This window comes from Engystomops pustulosus, chromosome 2 (assembly GCF_040894005.1).
Source record: "Engystomops pustulosus chromosome 2, aEngPut4.maternal, whole genome shotgun sequence".
Classification (NCBI taxonomy): Eukaryota; Metazoa; Chordata; class Amphibia; order Anura; family Leptodactylidae; genus Engystomops; species Engystomops pustulosus.
This window is the reverse complement of record NC_092412.1, coordinates 56446003-56468680: the sequence shown is the minus strand read 5'-3', so window position 1 is coordinate 56468680 and position 22678 is coordinate 56446003. Positions and strand designations below refer to the sequence as shown.

General features: G+C 43.4%; 1 protein-coding gene across 3 annotated transcripts in view; it reads right to left on the bottom strand.

Annotated features, from left to right (window-relative positions):
• Positions 1-5294: 5294 nt before the first annotated feature.
• Positions 5295-22678, bottom strand: part of LOC140117716 (uridylate-specific endoribonuclease A-like) — a 42191-nt gene continuing 24807 nt past the window's right edge. For 2 of the 3 annotated variants that reach the window (XM_072134702.1, XM_072134703.1), the window contains 7 exons: positions 17707-17877; positions 16839-16986; positions 15487-15686; positions 13158-13271; positions 11017-11123; positions 8727-8869; positions 5295-5617 (listed from right to left, as the gene is read on the bottom strand). In XM_072134702.1, the coding sequence (XP_071990803.1) occupies positions 5506-5617; positions 8727-8869; positions 11017-11123; positions 13158-13271; positions 15487-15686; positions 16839-16986; positions 17707-17877 (995 nt within the window). In that variant the 3' untranslated portion in view covers positions 5295-5505. The remainder of the gene's footprint in view (positions 5618-8726; positions 8870-11016; positions 11124-13157; positions 13272-15486; positions 15687-16838; positions 16987-17706; positions 17878-22678) is intronic. The other variant, XM_072134704.1, reaches the window with a different exon arrangement.

The following is a 22678-nucleotide window of genomic DNA, read 5'->3' as shown; positions in this document are numbered from 1 at the left end:
TAAATATATTTTTTGGAAGATTCAGTACACATACAAATATTGTCACTTTTGTATTGACAATTGCCAAATCTTATGACTTTACTTTTGTCATGAGTTGTTGATCCCAAGTTACCGGTACTTACAATGTTGATATTATTTAGATAATACAAGTAGGTGGAGGAGCAGCCTTGACATTTTAGGAATTTCATCAATTGGCCATTTCTCTTCTCCTTGTACTAAGTTGTAGCCAAGCCATCCACCAGGGGCCATACGGTTGTACCTTTGGCTCCAGCCCAAATTCATTGCCCGGTCCAGGGCCATGTTTACCACTACCACTTTGATGAATAATTGAGCAGGAGGGGGTAAGGAAGTCTTTAATTAAAAAAAGGGGGCAGGGCTTAGGCCAGGAGATAGCTGGGAGGGGAAGAGCTCACTTAAAGAGCAAAGTGTGCTCTCTTTCATTCCTGCAGCAGATTCATCCTCAGATGTCCTCCATTCTTCACCCTCCAAGCGTGCATTGATCATGGAAGGTAAGTATAAATAGTATAACTGGGGCTATATAGACTATAACTGGAGATTGGAGGCTGTATATAACATGAATGGGAAGGTGAGGCTGTCTATACTATAATTGGGGAGGGGGGAGGATGTATATAATATAACTGGGGAGAAGGAGGCTGTATATATTATAATGGGGGAGGCTGTATATAATAATACTGGCGGGGGGCATATATACTATAACTGGGGAGAGGAGGCGGTACATAATAATAATGTGGAGGCTTTATATACTATAACTGGGCAGAGGAGGCTGTACATAATCATACTAGGGAGGCTTTAAATACTATAATTGGGGGGAGGAGGCAGTATATATTATAATGGAGAGACTGTATATACTATAAATGGGGAGGGTAGGATGTATATACTATAACTGGTGAGAGTAGCCTGTACATAATAATACTGGGGAGGCTGTAAATATTATTATGGGGGAGGCTGTATATACTATAAATGGGGAGCGGAGGCTGTCTATATTATAATGGGGGAGGCTGTTTATACTAGAACTGGGGAGAGGAGGCTGTATATACTATAACTAGGGAGGGGAGGCTCTATATTAAATAACTGGGGAGAGAAGACTGTATATACTATAATGGGGAGGGGAGGCTGTAAATACTATAACTGGGAGAGAAGCTGTATATAGTATAACTTGAGATAGGAGGCTGTATATACTATAACTGGGTAAATGAGGCTATATACTATAATTGGGAAGGGGAGGCTGTATATAGTATAACTTGACATAGGAGGCTGTATATACTATAACTGGATAAGGGAGGCTATATACTATAATTGAGAAGGGGAGGCTGTTAATACTATAAGAGGAGCGTAAGAACCTGAAGAGGACCAATGGACCCGAGGGGGGACCGGAGCGACGGAAGCAGAAGAGGACCTATGGGGGATGTCGGAAAGGTGAGTACAGTGTTAATTTTTTTTTTTTTACTACAGGGGGCTGGCAGACTGTATACTACAGGGGCTGGCAGGCTATATGCTACAAGGGCTGGCTGGCTGTGTACTACAGGGGCTGGCAGGCTATATACCACAGGGGGCTGGCAGGCTATATAATACAGGGGGCTGGCAGGATATATACCCCAGGGGCTGGCAGACTGTCTGGGGCTATATACTACAGGGGCTGTCTGTATACTACAGGGGCTGGCAGGCTATATGCTACAGGGGGCTGGCTATATACTACAGCGGCTGGCAGGCTATATACTACTGGAGACTGGCAGGCTATATACTACTGGAGACTGGCAGGCTATATACTACTGGAGACTGGCAGGCTATATATTACACGGGCTGGCAGGCTATATACTACAGGGGGCTGGAAGGCTATATACTACAGGGGCTGACAGGCTGTGTACTACAGGGGCTTGCTAGCTACATACTAGGGGCTGGCAGACTATATACTACAGGGGGCTGGCAGGCTATATACTACAGGGGGCTGGCAGGCAATATACTACAGGGGCTATCAATGGGCATTTTCATTTAAGAGTCAGTTGCTTCTCTTGTTCTTGGATTTTGTTAGCAGTCAGGCTTTAGTTCATGGGACTTCCTGTACCACACCCCTTGTCGTACAAGTGTATAAAAATTGTCTGAAAGTTGCCTTTAATAATATGTACTCCTTTAATGACATATTGGGGGTCATTTACTAAGGGCCCGATTCGCGTTTTCCCGACGTGTTACCCGAATATTTCCGATTTGCACCGATTGTACCTGAATTGCCCCGGGATTTTAGCGCACGCAATCGGATTGTGGCGCATCGGCGCTGGCATTCACACGACGGAAATCGGGGGCGTGGCCGAACGAAAAGCCGACGGATTCGGAAAAACCACCGCATTTAAAAAAGGAAATTGTGTCGCGGAGCTTGCACTCACCTTCATCCAGGATAGGATCGTGAACTTCAGTGCATTTCAGGGAACTTCAGCACAGCAGCGCCACCTGGTGGACGTCGGAGGAACTGCCTTGATGAATCCCGGCCGGACCCGAATCCAGCGCAGAGAACGCGCCGCTGGATCGCAAACGGACCGGGTAAGTAAATCTGCCCCATTAATTCCTTAGTAAGCACACCACCAACCGGCTGCTAAGGGTAATGCTATTGCACAACACCTGCCTTGGAATGAAAGAGTTTATGTTGACCAATGATTTGATGTTTGATTAATGTGAATCCTGTTTGTCATAAGGTCCCTGGTTGGATGGCTGGAATGCTCCAAGCCCATAAAACCCATTCATAAAACTTCCTGTGAATGGATTGTTCTGGGTCAGTTCTTTCTGAGAATTCTTTCAGATTGTTCCTTAGAGTCATGGCACTGGACACACTGGCCCGAATTTATAAAAATAGTGCAGAGTAGTGTGCAGGGTGCACTAGATTCTGTATTTCAGCCGCATGGTCTTCACAAATCTGCCACGCTCTGCACTGCTCCGACAAAGTGCAGCAACTTTTTTTTCTGGTGCACCTTAAACATAGGGTGCACAATCAAACTGAGCACCAGAACGTCCATTTCAGTGGCGAAATTTGTGTTGCATGACGATTTGTGCAGCTGGGCCACAAAACGGTCATGTGCAACACAAGTGTGACACAGACACTTCTTAAATACATGTTCAAGCAGTTTTCACTAAAAAAACAAGCCTCTAATCTCCCTGCCCAAAGCTACTAAACTAGGCTACCAAACTTGCCAGACATTATCCAATTGGCTACCTTGGACCCAGACAGATCGATCTGTTACCTTGGTATGTTGCCTTTGCTGTGTTTGAGTTCTGGAATAAAGGAACTGTACATTGATGTTTAACATCTCTTGTTTACTTGTGATCCCTGGCTGCCGCTAAGTTCAATGGCCTTCCCTTTACCATCTACCCAAGATCCTTTTTTACACACATACTCGCGGAGTGCCCCAGGAAGAATTAATTTCCACCATACCGCAGCCACTCCCTCTTATTGCAATCTGACTGGTGCCTGTCTGGAATGGATGAGTCCTGTTCCACCTGAACCATTTAATTGCACGTCAGGGCCATGCTAAAGCCAGCCACTTAGGTACCAGGGGAATTCAGCTGCCCCCAAGCCATAAGGTCTGGCCCTGGTGAAATGAGGTTGCTAGTGGCATGACGAACAGGATGTGGAAGTAAAAGAGGGGAGAGTTTGTTTCTAGATGTATATTGGTTTACCTCCCATTACTAGGAAATAGTGACTGTCTCTTAAAGGGACAGTGGACATTGGACATTGTAGGCAATAAATATTGTTAAGTCTCCTAGCCACTCAGGCCATGTAAGAGCAGGAAAAGGATGCCATACTAGAGTAACCATCTACTGGCTTTTCTGCAGGTCTCAGAGGAAGAGAGAAACAGAGCCTCCATGGGCCCCTTTGCAGTGAACTCATGGTTTGTCATGGTTATATTATATACATCCCCCTCACAGTTTAATTATACACAGTCCCCATGGATTCATATACAGTTCCCCTCACCAAGCACGGCCAAGGGGCTATGGACAGAGATGTGTCTGTGTGGGCCACCCCAGCAGCTCTGCACCCAGCACTTGCCCAGGTATGCCTGGTGCTGGCATTGGACCTTCTGCTTTGTTATGTAATGATGTTTAAGCTACTTACCCATTGTGCCATCTGAAGCCACTGTGATTTATTACACTTATAGTCTTGTTTACATGTTTACTATGCACTAACCTTTTTAGGCTTTTCAGTATTGTGGAGGTCAGGCTGTGTCAGAGCTTCTATGTGTGTATCTATGTAAAATCCTGACTGCAAGTTTACAACGAAAATCTGAGCTCAGTGCTTGTGTGGCCTCTGTAAACTGCTGGTCTTTAGAGGACCAGTGGTGTGTAAGTAGTTACATCTAGACATTGCACGCTAGAGTAAGTCCCCAAATCTACAGGTAAACTTTATACGTGTATATGATTGTCACCTAGTAAAAAAAGCCAACTGGCAGATTTTCAGGCCTTGGTGCAAGAGTCGATACAGGACATGAAATCATACCTTACCTTAAGAAAGGATAACCGACTAACCGTACTAGTCCTTGATTAAATGTGTTTTAGTCCGATACCAACCCTGATTCCAGTCACCAGAACCGTGGGTCTAATAGGGTGTGCCTAATACCATCCGCTTCCTAATTTGCTCCTTCTTCCAGACCTTGACCCACATTTATCATAACTGGTGCAGTCTGTCAAAACTGTTTTCATCAAAACTGGCGCATGGTCTTCATTAATCTGGAGCACTCTGCACTGCTTGGGAAGTGTGCACCAACCTTTTTATGGTGCACATTTAAGATAGAGCGTGTGACACAATTCTTTTGAGTCGCAGTAATAAATGTGGCGCACAGTCCGACACTTCAACGCAATGTCACTTTATGTGCAGAATTTTGTGGCACGGCACACACAGTGCAGCTGCGACACAAAAGTGGTGCAGATACTTCATAAATATATATGCAAACAGTTTGCACATTCTTTTCAGTGGAAAGTCAGACTGGCGCAAATGTTTTAATAAATGTGGCCAATATGTAGAATCTGCCCAGTTCTTCCTGCTCTATATCACACTGCCTGCAGATATGACATTATTTACAGTGCAATCTGCTCAGCTACTTCTCCTGGACATTATGTAGAATCTGCTCAGTTCTTCCTGCTCTACAACATGCTGTCCGCAGATTACACTGAATTTTGGTGATATCATTTTGCCTTGAAACAAAGGTAATTATTTGTTAATTGTAGGACACTTAAATTCCAATACAGATACTTCACTGCACAAACACTTCCTTTCCTAAGAGGAAAAAAAATATTTAATTTTTGTATTTGTTTCACTAAAGTTTTTACATTTTTTTTCCAAATTACAATACATCTAACAATTTCTGTCCGTAAGGCACGTCTTCTCTTCCTAAGCTGAAGATTTCTTTAGAACACTACTGGTCTTGTACACAGTCATGTGACTAGGGAAGGTCTAAAGATTTGACAAAAATAGGGACAAAAAAAGGGATTTCATTGACTATTCTAAAATGTAAGGTAGGCTGTTGCGATGAACTTCTTGCCATTGTTGTAAGTGCTCTTAGTCCATTCATAAGTTTGTATAGCCAATTCATGTCCATCCAAGCTTACTTTGCATCTGAGGATGAGATAAAGAGAGGTTAGTGGCTTCAGGCGATGTTACATTATGTACCATATATTATGTTTAGCCAAGGTAATTGTCACAAAATGCCTTATGTAGAACTATAAGTAATAGACCTGAATGGCTTCTGGGGTAGTGGACCCACTGGACCACCGCGGACAATGACATAAGCTGTCACCTGGGACTGCAATCTAAGTGGCACCCGGTTTTCACCAGCCCCCTCCACAAAGAGCCGTTCCACAGGTGTGACTTTGTCCGTGGTGGCAGCAAAGGCGAGGTAGAAAGACTTTGAATGTGTGAATACAACTGGATTTTAGGCAGTCGGGGACGTAGCAATAGGTCAAGGCAGGCAGCGGAGGAGCGTAGTCAGGAACGGAACTGGGGTCACAACGAGAAATCACAATATCAGCACAGGGCATGGAACACAAGCTTTCTCTAGGGAACAAGGCACGAATATCCAGCAGGGAACACGGGAAAAGGCTGGAATTTAAGCAGAAAGGGCGGGCGGGGCAGTGGAGAAGAGAACGGGGGCGTCTGCGACCGGGGACGTGGGTCGCAAGGGTACCCATGACACCCATAAATAAGTGACCTAGTTTTTACCTCAGAATGTGGAAAATGTTTTTTAGGTTCTTTTTCATTTCTGTGCCTTAAAAGTGTCTTGTCTCTTTCAGGGTATATTTTATATTTAGTTGCTGTTTAGATTGTTGTTGTTTTAATTTTCTTTGTTTACAAAATTTTCGCTATTTAGTAAAAAAAAAATTTTATGTTTTGAGCATTGTTTTTGTTATGCTTTACTAATTTTACAAATGAAATGTGCCGGCGTCTTCTTCGATTCAAGCTAATTCAGCAACTATAATCGAGATAATCAAATTAATGTAACTAGTTCCTAAGTTTTGCCTACAAAAGGAGGGTTATTTGTGGCCAAGTTTGAAACTTTTTGAAAATCTGGATTTAAATATCACATCTGGATTGACATTATTACAAATCTGGAGTAATTGTAAAGTGTATTGGGTTGGCAAACTGTCAAAATAATGACAATGATATTTTGAGGACAGAGAACTGATATAACTGCATGGATACATATCACCTACATTCTCAGACTTTTTTTGCAGACATATTTGGGCCCATTTACTACGGGTCCGCGGACCGCATTTTCGTCGATTTCCGCGTTGTGCTGTATTTAATAGGGGTTTTTGGCGCAATCTTTTTTTTGGCGCCAACTTTCATGCAACACAAATGGGGGGGGGAGGACGTGGCCGTTTGGACTACGCGCAGGCTTTAAAATTCAAACAGTGTAGCAAGACATGCACTTACAAGCACCGGGAAGAAGAAGGTGAACTCCGGCGGACCTCAGGGGGGAAACGAGAGATGCAGGGAATGGGGCTCAAGAGCTACGTAAATCGTGGCAGATCTGAATCCTCGTTGGACAACGCACCTCGAGGATCGTGATGGGATGGGTAAGTAAATGTGCCCCATTAAGTTTTCATCACTGTATATTCTTGTATTTTTGGAGCATTGTGAATAATTCACACACTCGTAAAGCTGAATAGTAGTGGCTAATTGGCACCACGGCACAGACCCAAAAATTGCAAACTTCTCAAATTGCTCAAATGATAAATATAAGGTTACCAAAAGCATTCATTAACATTAAAGGAAACCTACCATTTGATTTGAAGCATTATGAACCAAACATACCTTGAGAAAGCTGTAGCTACACTGATGTAGGATCATATCTTGGTTAATCCCTGTGCTGAGTGGTTTTGCTGATAAAACAATGATAAAATTACGATAATGAATCTGCCTCCCTTCTATGGCTGGTTCAGGGCTTCTCCTAGCACATTATTTATTCACTGCACGAGAGGATGATGTAATCCCTGGGTTGTGCCTGAAGGCATAATAATCAATTGCTGCACCATCCACCAGCTGCTGTGTATGAGTGATCCAGCTCAGGTTGATTAGTCATGTCTGACTAAGCTCCATGTAATGACCAGCTCAGTGTACAGCAGCCAACCTCACCCAGCTTTCCCAATGTTCTGAATGTTAGAATTGTGTTTTCAGCAAAACCACTCAACTCAGTTCCCCTTAATGGGATTGGCAGTTGCTTGTTTTAAATGTCTTACCTGGTGTTTAAGAGATCATGCCATGACTAAGAGCAAGGGCGTGCTCGAAACACATAGGCTTGACTCCCACCAATCCCTGATGTTTTAAAAAGTTTTGAATAAAGAAGACATTGTTTTTAGGATGTGCCGTGACTGTTTTTGGAGCCATTGAGATTCTCAAGGTATGTTTGTTTCATAACGCATCAAATCAAATGGTAAATAATACATGAGTAAAGAAAACAAATTGTGCTAGACTGTTTAAAAACACTTAGATTAAAAGTCTGATTAATATCTCAATGTTTTATCATCAACGCTTCTTTACATGTTAAAAAGGTCTTGTATAAATTAAAATTGATTAGCACACCAGGCTCCCTTCCAACTCCCAGGTCCCAGGCCTTTTTAACTCTTATGTTTTTGAGTAGAATAGATTTTTAATGTATATATTCTCAAACTCTATTACACTGTTGTGATTCCTTTTATATATAGATTGTGCTTGGGACACAGGATTGACCTGGCATTTCGGAACCTGCGGCCTGTGTGTTTCATGTAGGAATACTGACCACGGAAACCTGGAACATCCAGTGATCTTCGTGGACAAAAACAATCAAGCATTTTTTCTGGAGATAGGAGAACTTCATGGGTGAATGCTTCAACTTTTATTTGTAAGGAAACATTGATGCAGAGAAAATTTGAGATATTAATTTTATGTTGTGAATCATTTTATTATAAATATTGCCTTGGTGAAATATGCAATATTTTAACAGTTTGGAAGTTTAATGGAAGATGGCAATTTTTAAAAAAATCTAAGATGAGATTCCTACAATAGGACAGAATTTTTTAGCTTAATCCCTATATCTGTGGTGTTGCATACAGCACTTTTTTTTAATAAAGTTATTTATCCTTGAAGTGATACTTCTAAGAGAATAGCTCTGCGCCTGATCTAACAAGCCACAACTTTTTTTGTCGGTTCAGTATCAGATTGGACTTCTTTGAAGGCTAAAACTTACTTTTTTCCCGGGCGACAGATAAAGCACAGCGTATAAAGTGCAAAGTCAAACTCAGGACTTGAGCCAATAATCTGGGTGCCGACTTCTTTATAGAAACCATCCCATGCGAACTGTTTCCCCAGCACATCAGGATAGCTTGTCAACTATTGATATAAGAAAATAAAATTGCATTAAGCCGCAAATTGAGCTATGGCATTGAGGCTGTTGCATGATAAAAGGTAGAATCAATCAAACCTGATATCTCTTGGATTAAATGAGCTACATGTATGAAGAATTAAAGACTGGTGGCTTGTAGGGTTAGGTGGAGGGGAGTATCTCTTTGATGACACTAGCTCAGCCCCTGGCAGCTGGCCAGACATGATATCTAATAACAAAGAACAGCATCAACAAGTGTCATCAATGCAAGACGCTGGTAGGTCATAAACAAGTTGTGTCTCCACCATTCCGGACTAAATTTAATTGTCCTGTTTGTTCTGCTGCCATTCTCTGGGATACAGAAATGGTTTACAATGCAAGGAATTTGTAATGGTCAGGGCCATATTAACCACTAAACAATGTGGACACAGATTCTAGGGCAGCAAGTTTTTTTAAAAAAAAACAGGGGCAAGCAAGTTTTTATTGAAAAGAAGAAAACAAAATTGACATGGGACCCAACTAACCACTCCACCCGCCCTAGCAGGAGGCTTCTAGGGAAGGTGCAGGGCTTACCCTGGGAGTTTCCTTCTGTCAGAGGAAGTGCGGAGGGGGAACACTCACCTTGCATTCATCATGGAAGGTGAGTATAAATATATGTGACCTCTAAGTGTTTGATGTCTGTGTATGTGTAACCTGTGTGTAGTTATGTATGTTATAGTCTATGCATATGTGGATCTATATGTAAACTGCATGTGCATGATATGTTTGCATGTGTGTAGATAGGTGTATATGCATGTATTATTACGGAAGAGGGTAGCCTGTATATATTATAATCGAGGAGGGGAGGCTATAAATAGTATAAATAAGGAGGGGAGTCTATATATAGAATAACTCGGGAGGGGGAGCTGTCTATAGAATAACTAGATTGGAGGCTGTATATAACATGACTGGGAAGGGGAGGCCGTATATGCTATAATTAAGGAGGAAAAGCTGTATATACAATAACTGGGGAGAGGAGACTGCATATACTAAAACTGGAAAGAGGGGGCTGTATAGAGAATAACTGGGGATTGGAGGCTGTATATTATAAAATTGGATGGAGGAGGCTGTATATAGTATAACTGGGGAGGGGAGGCTCTATATAATATAACTGAAGAGGGGAGGCTATAGATAGTATAATTGGGGATGGGAGGTGAACAGTGTTATCTAAGTAATATTATACTGTAAGTGACTGTAGTATGTGAGTGGCAATGTGCTGCACGGTACATATAGATACCACGGTTTCCATGTGAGACAGCATCAGTCTGTGTAATATGTCAGGAACAGAGTTTCACTGATCCATTGCCTTCTGAGCTAGTGGCACTGGTTGGGGATGTTATCAATTGTTATCAATTGTTTTTTAAGTTAAGTCATTTTGTAATATACCAGGGGCTGCTTGGAGTGTTTAATTTTTGCCTCAGGCAGCAAAATGGTTAGGATTGGCCCTGTTAATAGGTAGCAGAGGCTGCATTCACACGTTCTGGCTGGACTGCATGGTCCGTTCACGTATGTCTTTTAAGTGAAACGCATGCCATTGGTAAGGAGCACCACATGTTTTGCATTGTATACTTGGTGCTCGTTCACAATCACAAACCTTTCAGTGTAAGTGCAGATCAGGAGACACTCCTCCGCAGTGTGCTTGAATAACGTTCCTAAACGCAAATCAAGACCAGTGTGTGAACATAGGCTGCGTGATGATGATGTCATTGCAATGCAACTGTATGAGGGTGCATTCACACTGCTGTTGTGGGGATGTATATACAGCCGGGAGTAGACGTATATACTTCCTCATAGACGTCAAAAGGCTCCCGCTGCACTACGATACCATACATGGGGAAAAGACAAAATATGTCTCCCTGTTGGTACGACCATGCACTGTGCATCCCTATGGAGAGCGGAGTGCTCTCCCCTCCTCCTATCCAGCGCACTTCATCATGTGTAAATGCAGCCTAACCCATGCACATGGTGGACAAGACATATCATAATTGTCAGTGCAAATACAAAATCTTCTTCATAAAATTATAGATGTCACAATGTCGCCCCTCACTGGATGAATGATCTGTCTACACAATGGATATTCTCCTTCCTGGAGCACATTTGTAGGGTCAGAACTCACCGGCCCATCATAGTTATGACTGTGATAATTCACCATTCCTTTCTTTTCTAAGAGGTAGAAGCGGATCCAGTTGTGAAAACCAGACACTTTTCCTTTCTTCACTTCACCTGGTAACAAGATCAAGTAGATAAGATAATTGTTTAATTGTATCTATGAATAACAAAAATACACATTTTGTAACAAAGTTTAAAAGACGAATTTCTATGTAATGACTTTTTCCAGAAACCACTACATTCCCAGGTGGTCGGGAGATTCCCTTGTTGTCCCGCACTAGCTGGGTTTGTCCATGGGGTTCCATGTCCAGCCTCCATCCTTGGCACGATACTGTGACACCAGTACAGTACAGCATTCTCTTAGTAGCACCACCTCCACCACGGACTGTGCTGTATCAACTCCCCTAGCCCAGCGGTGGCCAACACGCAGAACCCTTTTTGTCCTCATGCTGCCATTCCCACCATGTATGTTTTAGCAATGGAGCTCCGTCCAGGCACAGGATGCTGACACATGCCGGGAGCTCCAATGATTCTCTGAGTGATACATTATCTGCTCTGACACCACACACAGCAATCCTCACCAGCTTTCCTATGACTTGTGTCCCCTCAGTGTAGCAGCAGCAGGTCCCTGCTCTCCTCCGTGCTCCCTCCTCCTCCCCACTTACCTTTATCCTGGGAAGACAGGAGATAAGCAGAGCTGGGAGTGTGATGTTAGGTAGTCTTGGGACTGCTGTCTGTATTGGCAAGCAGCAGCTATAGTGTTAAATACCATAGACCCCCTGCCAAATAGGATTCCCCAATTCAGTGCCATGCTATTCTGTTTCTATTTTACTAGATGTGACTTAAGTACGCAGCCCTTTTCATTTTTGATTTTCCATTTTTCACTCCCTACTTTCAAAATTCCATAAGAGTTTTATTCTTCGGTGTACAGAGCTGTATGAGGGCTTGTTGTCCGTCCTGGTGATGGTATTAAATACTCCGTGCCATGTACTGGGAATCTGGAAGAGATTCCAAGTGCACTGAAATGTTACAGCTTTTACTGTGCACTCCACATGGCACCTCCCCTTTATTCTTTGGGTCAAAACAATCACAGAGATACCAAATTTATATAGGTTTTATAATGTTATAGTAGATTTAAAAAATGTAAATTTTTTTGCACAAAAAAAAAATCTTCATTTTGCCATATTCTGAGACCAATAACTTTTTTATACTTCAATTTACAGAGCTACAGGGTCATTTTTGCTGTATGAGATGACATTGACATTAATACTCTTATGAGGTCTGTACAACCTTTTGATCGCCTTTTATTAAAATTTTTATGTGTTGCTAAATGGCAAAAAAGTGGCATTTGGCTATTTGGCCGCTATTTTCCATTAAAGAGTTCATCAACTATGCTATAGTAGTATATGGTAATTTTGCACATGATCTGTCACAATGTACCACTGGCATATTGTGACAGATCTTCAAAAATTACAATTCCTGGGGTTTGCAAAGTATAGGACATGACCATGTGTTCGCCGCCAGTGCCGGATGATAGAGACCTCATTGGGGGCTGTGATCTGGCACTAAATTGTACAGCCAAATCACAGCCCTCATTACGTTTATGTGAATAAACCCTTAGATGGAGGAATAGCTGCAGTGGAATTAGATCTTTGCTAATATTAACCGGTTCAGGACCGGGCCCTTTCCTGTTTTTTCATGTCCATTTTTTACTCCCCACCTTCAAAAATCTATAACTTTTTTATTTTTTCACATAAAGAGCTGTGTGATGGCTTGTTTTCTGCGCAACAAATTGCACTTCATAGTGATGGTATTAAATATTCCATGCCATGTACTCGGAAGCGGGAAAAAAATTCCAAATGCAGTGAAAATGGTGAAAAAACGCATTTGCGCCATTTTCTTGTGGGCTTGGATATTACGTCTTTCACTGAGCGCCCCAAATGACATGTCTACTAGAGACAGCCCGTGAGCCCTCTCCATGCAGCGCGACCCGACCGCCGCCGTGAATACACGGAGGGCGGTCGCGAAGTGGTTACTATATTGTCAGAGTTTGTTGAAAGTTGTATCTTCTCATCCTTGAGCAGGTGTATGTCTCCACATTTCAAATATTCATGTATATATACTGTACAAGCAGCAGACCAGACATACCCACAAACACATGTTCAAAGCCACTTGAATCTTGTTCCCCAGAAGATCGAGAGTAAAGTCCAAACCACATCTTCTTCAGGTCATCAACAAACTCCTGATCATTCTTGCACAGACCTACAGATAATATACAAAATATATTGGGATTTATATACAGGTGGTCCCCGACTTAAAGGAAACCTACCACTTGTAGTGGCAGGTTTCCGATGGCAATATCGGGCACCAGCTCAGGGTGAGCTGGTGCCGGAGCTTATTTTAGTTAGTGTTTTAAACCGCGGTATCGCGGTATCGCGGTTTAAAACACTTTTTAAACGTTGTAGCCGGCGCAGGCAGGTACGCGCTCGGCGCTTACCGTGCACGCGGCTCTCATTCACTTCCTATGTAGCCGCGTGCACGGTAAGCGCCAAGCGCGTACCTGCCTGCGCCGGCTACAACGTTTAAAAAGTGTTTTAAACCGCGATACCGCGGTTTAAAACACTAACTAAAATAAGCTCCGGCACCAGCTCACCCTGAGCTGGTGCCCGATATTGCCATCGGAAACCTGCCACTACAAGTGGTAGGTTTCCTTTAAGGACACCCGACCTACAGATGACCTTTAGTTACAGACGGACCTTTCTGTCCACTGTGACCTCTTGTAAAGCTTTACTTTAGTCTCATGTTTCAATAATCAGTTGTAAGGTGTCTGTAATGAAGTTTTATTGATTATCCTAACAAACCTAAAAGAACCTGAAACTCGGGGACTGCCTGTACTTAGGATGTGCAGTATATGCAACAAGTTACAAGCTGTAATTTAGAGCTAGATGATATTAAATAAATCACTGTGTTTACATAGGACAATGATCAGTGATGAATCTTCATTTAGTCCATATAAAAGTGGTGTATACACATTTATACAGTTCTTCATTGGACTTATGGCTACATTGTACACTCTTATAGAAGGGAATGCTGCACAGGTTCAGCATGTGCACTTTAGGGAACTTTTATCATGATTACTTGGGGTACTGGCAGCCAGACACCCAGAGAACAGACACTTATGCACTGGGATAAATGATAAGTATCTATAATGGCACAACCTTTTTAAGGACAGTGAGAATAAAAAGCTGAAGTATCAGTGTTCAGTCTCCTGTTGGAGCACAAAGCTGAAGACATTAACAGAGAGTGTCTATAAGATGCCAGAGATTTGAAGAATTAGCCTTTCCTTAAAGGGAACCTGTCACGAGTGACCTCATTTTCACTAAATACAGGTTACAGAAGCCCATTACAGCTGCAGTGCAAATCTGCTTTTCTGCTTTCTCTAAGCATTTACATTACAATATAACTGTGTGTTATAACTTACCTTGCACCCTGGCAGAATCCTCTGTGTAGTCCTAGGGGTTGGGCCTTGTCTGGATGCTGAGGAGTCGGCAGCACAGACAAGTCACATGTTGTTGTTTTTTTAAATGCATCCAAACCAAAGCCCAACCCCTGGGACTACACAGAGGATTCTGTCAGGGTGCAAGGTAAGTTATAACACACAGTTATATTGTAATGTAAATGCTGACAGAAAGCAGAAAGGCACATTGGCACTGCAGGTGTGATGGGCTTCTGCAACCTGTCTTTAGTGAAAATGAGATCCCTAGTGACAGGTACCCTTTAATCAAGATCATCAGCAATACCAGAATTAAAGGAGGTGCACTTTGACTGGAAAGGGGTTAATAATTTGATCTGTGGGAATCCAATCATAAAAACAAGGGTTCTTCTCTCACTAATAGGTGGAGCGGCAGGTGGAACATGTGTCCTGCCTCTTCTTTCAATACTATGTTGTAGGAAAGCACTCAGCTATCTCCAGCACTATCATAGTGAGGGATTGGAAGTAGCAGATATTCTCAAGTGCTTTGGTAGGCAACTTCCTGCACTCCTATATACATTGAATGGAATGACAAGAGGCTGTATATAAGTTTTCTAGAGTGGGAACAGGATGTGTGCAGTGTAACTCCCTATATCATCAATGTGTGACTTTCAAGAAGTCTAGTCATATGAGGTGAGATGATAACCAAACCAGACTAACTAACTCAATGTCAGTACAGTGTAGATAACTGGTTTGGGTAGGTGAGAGGCCATTAACATGGGTCAAGGTAGAATTGGAGGTGTAGTTTTACTTTTCCATCCATGAAAATGTAATTGCATATTCCTTACTCAAAAATGTATGCCTTAACCTTTTTTTTTCTTCAAATGTGGTGTAAGGATATATACTGGATTGGCCTTTTCAAATATAATTATGTAGTTATGTAATAATTTTCTAAAAAGTTCTTTAGTTCTTACTTAAATAAAAATAGAGAAGTTGTGAATTTACCTTTTTTGTGGAAAAACTTGTAAAGTTCCTTCATAACGTTTGTTTTCATCATTTCCTTTAAGAAAATGTCCTGCTCCGCTGCCTCGTCTTCTGTATATGTCTCATCTGTTCCAGTCCTTCTGTCATAATTGTCCAGCAGACTGATAAATGATTTATATGTCGGCCTTTCAAAGATCTCTTCATTCACGTACTGGTAAAGCCTGCGGAAAAAGAGAGTTTGTGGAAAGAATAATCAACCACCATGGTCAGAATTATCATCATCATCAACCTACACCTCTGTTATCATCAACATTAGCTTTCCCCTCTATCACCATGGTCAGAATTATCATCATCATCATCATCAAACAACAGCTCTGTTATCATCAACATTATCAATCACCTCTATCACCATGGTCAGAATTATCATCATCATCATCAACCGACAGCTCTGTTATTATCAACATTATCTATCACCTCTATGACCATGGTCAGAGCTATCATCATCAACCTACACCTCTACAACCATCTCCAGCATTATTTCCAAAAGTATGTACTTTTAGAACATGTTCACTTCATAGAGGGGTCTATCCAATTCAGACCCCCCTCTAGGTACCCTTGTTCTGTTGACTTGAGCCATCTATCTACTGCATGGCCAGCCATTCATCTGAAGGCATATTATACATCAACCTTGCATTTGAGGGGCATTATATGACTGCCACAGCTTTCCTGTGGTAAAGTTTCCAAACCCAGACCAAAAGCAACTATGAATCCAGCTTTAAAGGGGTTGCCAAGTCATTGAAAGGTATCCCCTATCCACAAATGAACAGAGCAAATAGTTGCTTATGCCAAGTACCTAAGTACTTCTGTCAGTTTCATTGACAGTGAAAGGAGCAACAAAGGCATGGAGCATCAGTTCCATGGGGGCTCCCATCAATGGGATCCCCACTGATTACCAAGTTATCCCTTATCCTGTGGTTATGGGATAACTTGTTACGACAACCCCTTTAACATACATTGAGCCTATGCAGAAGATGGAGTTGTTCCTCATCCCATGAGCCTTAGGAAGCTTATAAGTTGTCTCTCCTCCATATGAAGAGCACCTAAGGCTCATGTACAGTGAAGACAGTTTGTACTATGCCGCTTCACTAAATGACTTTGCTGGTACCAAGAGCTATATACCAAGGTAAATATAAGGGTATGTTTAATTATTGCTTTGGTGTCACAAAATGCCTTGACAGTTTCCCTTTAAGTCTGTGGTGGGAGGGGTCATAGAGTGTGTGCCGGAGCGTGTTGTTGCACACTTATACTAATCCTTCCTCTTCCTCCCCATCTCTCTGGATGATCATAGGAAGGTGTGTTGTGTCCGCACTTACGGCTCCTCACACAGATCGTCCTTCTCTTTGGTATTTTGTGCCATTTCCTGCTTGTTCAGTGTAACATCTGCTTCTGTAGCTTTGTTCACATCTGACTTATATAAGATCTCAGACACTTCTTTTATCTCCTCGTTGCTGATATCAACTTCTATTAAAGAAAAATACACCATTTATATTCTGACCATTTTGGAGAATTTTTTGTTCACTTTTTACACAACCCAAATATAAGGGCAACTCTCAGTGTTCTGATGGGAGCTCATTCCTAAGAGATGCTGGATTATCCGCAATACATCTCCAAATTTTCCCTTGATAGAGGATGTATTGTTAAGATGTTGGATTTTAACATGCCCCATCTTTTGCTCACCACCAACAGTGTTTGGCAGCATCTATCCCCTCCCCTTACCATATAGAACACATTCATGCATGTTAGATCCTTTTGTACTGATCAGCAATCTATAGCCTATCCTGTAGGGCAGTGATGGCTAACCTATGGCACTGGTGCCAGAGGTGGCACTCAGAGCCCTTTCTCTGGGCACACGGGCCATCACTAGAGATGACTCCAGGTATCTTCCTGAAGTCCCAAACAGCCCAGGACTTGCTGTGCACAGAGGTATTTTAAAGTGACAGCTCTACCTGGGACTATTTTCTGCTTATTGGTGTCATCAGGTGCTGGTATCAATGAAAACTGTAAAAGAGTAGAGTTATAAATCACAAATTAAATTTCTGTGTTGGCACGTTGCGTTAAATAAGCAGGTCTTTGTTGTAGTTTGGGCACTCGGCCTCTAAAAGGTTCGCCATCACTGCTGTAGGGCCTAACTTGTTTTGTAGAAAAACCCCTTTAACACCTCTTGCGTCTAATGGATCTAACCTCTATGGGAAGTGCTCCCGCTGTGGCCTCCTCCTACGTCATTGCTTGCTCCTCCGCTGCAAAGTTTCTTATAGTCACTGCAGCAATTGTTGTGTTTGTCACATTTTTTGTTACAGTGGCAATGATTTTTCTTGTTAAACTTTTCTCCACATCTTCCTTTACAGGAGGCATCTGTGCATGGTATAAAGAATAGAAAGTAGTCACAGGTTTATTTTAAGCTTTAACCTCTTCACCTCTTTAAGCTTATTCTAAGCTTTAACTGCCAATAAGATATATAAGTCATATTTTCACCTTGTGCACTATAAATGTCATGATAGTGACCAAATTCAAAGGGCTATAACTCCTGTGTATACATGCGTTACAGAAGCGGAGATATCGACTGTTAAACTTGCAATAAAAAATTTTAGCTTTCTATTTACGACTGTAAAATTACCAGTGGATATCTCTGAGTCTGTGAAACATCCAAATATAATTAAACAATTGAATTAAAGGGCACATTATAATGTTTAATATGACACCAGAACTGTGTTTCAAGGTGCCAGGGTACAGGAGATATAGGCGTTTGAAATGTGCCCCTCTCCAGCCTGTCAGTTGATGGTAGAATATAGAAGAAGCTGCAGGAAAGACTTAGCTTGCAGTTTGCAGAAGTACATGCACCCTCTGCAGCTGTAGCTGAACCTGGAAAAGGGAATGAGTTGACGCTGTACATATTGATAACATATATTGTTAAAGTTTTTTTCAGGTTTTTTTCTGGTTAAAAATAACTTTAATTGGAAAAATGACAAAAAAGCTTATTTTTTCACGTAATCAGATAATCTTATTAAAAACAGAAGTTAATCAAGTTTAAGTCTTACATGTCATAAAATTTTTTAAAAAAGTTAAAATTGTTATAATAAGTTAAGCTTTTCCAAAGTTATGTCATTTAAAGAAAATCATTATGGAACTGCAAAAATTGACCTAAACATTAAGGCACCAATGACCTTCCATCACAAAAGGGTTAAAAGAGAACTACCATCAATATCAAACATGATAAACCAGGGACACTTCCTCATAGATCCAGGCACTGTGACTGTGGTAATCTTCTTATATTTGTTATCCATTACCTCCTTCCTTCTTAAATCAACTTTTTAAATTATGCTAATGAGGCAGAAGGGGGTGACCATAGCCCGTCTGTGCTGTAGTTTCACAGATTGTTACATTGTGGAGGAGAACTCACCACCTCTCACTAAAACTCCCTGCTGCTGGGAGATAAAATCAAGCCGAGACAGGAGAAGTGCTGAGGGGAAAGGAGGAGACAGTGTAACAGCCAGTGTAGCTGTAGAACGGAGGGGCTCTGGTAACTGGTAATGCCCCCAGGAGCCCTACAGGCTCCTTAGCACAATTGTAAAAGTGTATTTTAGAAGTAATAGGCCATGGATGACACATATAAGAATCTAGGATCTAGGAGTGCCCTTGGTTTATCATGATGGATTTTGATGGACTTTGGGGGATATTTATCGGCGCTCGTGTGATCATTTCAGGGCCTCTGCCCCTTTCTTTATATTTCTCCATGAATGTTGAGGATGAAATTGCTGTCTATGGAGCTATGGATCTTGAACAGGGTGACATGGTTTGGGTTGTACTGACAAATTTTGGGCTATACTTCCTGATGAAGCCATATGGTAGTGAAATGTTTGTTGAGGTGTACTCTGTCCAGCTTCCCCCTCTTCTGTCAGCATGCCTACTTTTTTAGGGGATTACTGGGTTTTAGAGATGAGCGAACATACTCGTCCGAGCTTGATGATCGTTCGAGCATTACCGTACTCGAAACTGCTCGTTGCTCGGACGAATACTTCGCCCGCTCGAGAAAATGGCATCTCCCGCAGTTTTGCTTTTTGGGGGCCAGAAACAGAGCCAATCACAAGCCAGGAGACTCTGCACTCCACCCAGCATGACGTGGTACCCTTACACGTCGATAGCAGTGGTTGGCTGGCCAGATCAGGTGACCCTGGGATAGACTAGCCGCTGCCCGCGCTGCTCGGATCATTCTGTGTCTGGATGCCGCTAGGGAGAGAGCTGCTGCTGGTCAGGGAAAGCGTTAGGCTGTTCTATTAGAATAGTGTTAGGCAGGAGTGATTCTACAAGAACCCAACAGCCCTTCTTAGGGCTACAATAACGTTATACATTTTTTTTTTTTTATTTGCTTGTGGCTGGGCTTGCTGGCACTAGTAGTGCAGCTAGTACCATATTGTGAGGAATTTGCAGGGGGACTTGCTACCGTTGTGTTTAGCTCTTAGTGACACACATATCCACCTCAAAAACCAAAGTGGGACAATTTATTAGGGGTTTGATTAGAAATAGGCAGAGTCTGCTGATTAATTTTTTTTTTTTACCTTTTTTTCATTTTATAGCTCAAACTCATCTTGCAAAGCAGTGTGCTTTCAGTGTAGGCTACAAAATAGCCATAGGAGAACCCCAACGGCTTACTTAGGCCTACAATAGCGTTATATTTTCCTTTTTTTTGTTTGCTTGTGGCTGGGCTTGCTGGCACTAGTAGTGCAGCTAGTACCATATTGTGAGGAATTTGCTGGGAGACCTGCGACCGTTGTGTTTAGCTCTTAGTGTAACGCATATCCACCTCAAACACCGAAGTGGGACAATTTATTAGGGGTTTGATTAGAATTAGGCAGAGTCTGCTGATTTATTTATTTTTTTTACCTTTATTTCATTTTATAGCTCAAACTCATCAGGCACAGCACAAAATCCAGTTGTGTGCTGTCAGTGTAGGTTAGAAACTAGCCATAGCAATAGGATAGCATCGTTTTGTTAAAAAAAAAAAAATAAATAAAAAAAAATAAACACAAAAAAAAAAAAATTAAAAGCTTACACTTTAATTTGGAAAATGTTTAACCCGAGGGCTAGGGGTAGAGGACGAGGGCGTGGATGTGGGCGTCCAACTACTGCAGGGGTCAGAGGCCGTGGTCCTGGGCGGGGTGAGACACCACCTGCTGATGAGGGAGCAGGGGAACGCCACAGAGCTACACTCCCTAGGTTCATCATGTCTCAAGTTACTGGGACTCGTGGTAGAGCACTGTTGAGGCCAGAACAGTGCGAAGAGGTGATGTCGTGGATTGCGGACAATGCTTCTAGCCATTTGTCCACCATTCAGTCTTCCACGCAGTCCACCCATGTCACCGAAATCAGCACTCCTCCGGCTCCTCCACCTCAGCCTCCTTCCCCCCAGTCTGCCCCCTCCCACCAAAATTTGGCATTTGAACCGGCATACTCTGAGGAACTGTTTTCTGGACCCTTCCCACAGTCACAAACCACTTGTCCGGTTGCTGCTGAGCAATTTTCCGATGCCCAGGTTTTCCACCAGTCGCAGTCTGTGGGTGATGATGACATTATTGACGTAGTGGAAGAAGTGTGTAAAGAGGTGTCGGACGATGAGGAGACACGGTTGTCAGACAGTGGTGAAGTTGTTGTCAGGGCAGGAAGTCCGAGGGGGGAGCAGACTGAGGGATCGGAGGATGATGAGGTGACAGACCCAAGCTGGGTTGATAGGCCGGGTGAACACAGTGCTTCTGAGACGGAGGCGAGTCCTATAGCAGAACAGGTTGGAAGAGGCAGTGGTGGGGCCAGACGGAGAGGCAGGGCCAGAGCTGGTGCATCAGCGCCAAATGTTGCCCGTAGTCAAGCTCCCGTGGCGAGGGCTAGATTTTCAGAAGTCAGGAGGTTCTTTAAAGAAACACCGGATGACCGACGGACTGTGGTGTGCAACCTTTGCCAAACCAGGATCAGCAGGGGTTCCACCACTACTAGCTTAACTACCACCAGTATGCGCAGGCATATGAATGCTAAACACCCCACTCTATGGCACCAAGCCCGTTCACCTCCGGCCGGGCACACCACTGCTCCTTCCCCTGTGTCATCTGCTAGTCAGCCCCCTGCCCAGGACCACGGCCCAAACACCTCCCGTGCGAAAACCCCATCTTCGCCTCCACGATCCTCCACAGCATCCACCAGCGTTCAGCTCTCCATACCCCAGACGCTGGAGCGCAAAAGGAAGTATAGCGCAACCCACCCACACGCCCAAGCCCTCAACGTCCACATCTTCAAGTTGCTTAGCCTGGAGATGCTGCCCTATAGGCTGGTAGAGACCGAGGCCTTTCGAAACCTCATGGCGGCGGCCGCCCCTTGGTATTCGGTCCCCAGCCGCCACTACTTTTCCCGATGTGCCGTCCCAGCCCTGCACAAGCACATGTCAGAGAACATCATCCGTGCCCTGACCAACGCCGTTTCTGACAAGGTCCACCTGACCACGGACACGTGGACGAGTGCTGCCGGGCAGGGCCACTATATATCGCTGACGGCACATTGGGTTAACTTGGTGGAGGCTGGGACCGAGTCTGACCCTGGGGCTGCTCATATACTGCCGACGCCGAGGATTGCGGGGCCTACCTCGGTCCAGGTCTCAAAGATCTACTATGCCTCCTCCTCCTCCCACCCCTTCTCCACCTCCTCCTCCTCCGAATTACCATCCGTGGGCATGGCGCCATCAGTCGGTAGCTCTAGGCACAGCAGCAGTGCCATTGCTAAGCGACAGCAGGCGGTGCTCAAACTGCTGAGCCTAGGCGATAAAAGGCACACAGCCCAAGAACTATTACAGGGCATCACGGCGCAGACTGATCTGTGGCTGGCACCGCTGAACCTGAAGCCAGGCATGGTTGTGTGTGACAACGGCCGTAACCTGGTGGCGGCTCTGCAACTCGGCAGACTGACACATGTGCTATGCCTGGCCCATGTGTTAAATCTCATAGTTCAGCGTTTCCTCAAGACATACCCCAATCTGTCTGATTTGCTCACGAAGGTGCGCCGCATCTGTGCGCATTTCAGGAAGTCCAGCACAGATGCTGCCACTCTCAGGGCAGCGCAGCGCCGCCTCCAACTGCCCGCTCACCGACTGTTGTGCGACGTGCCCACGAGGTGGAAT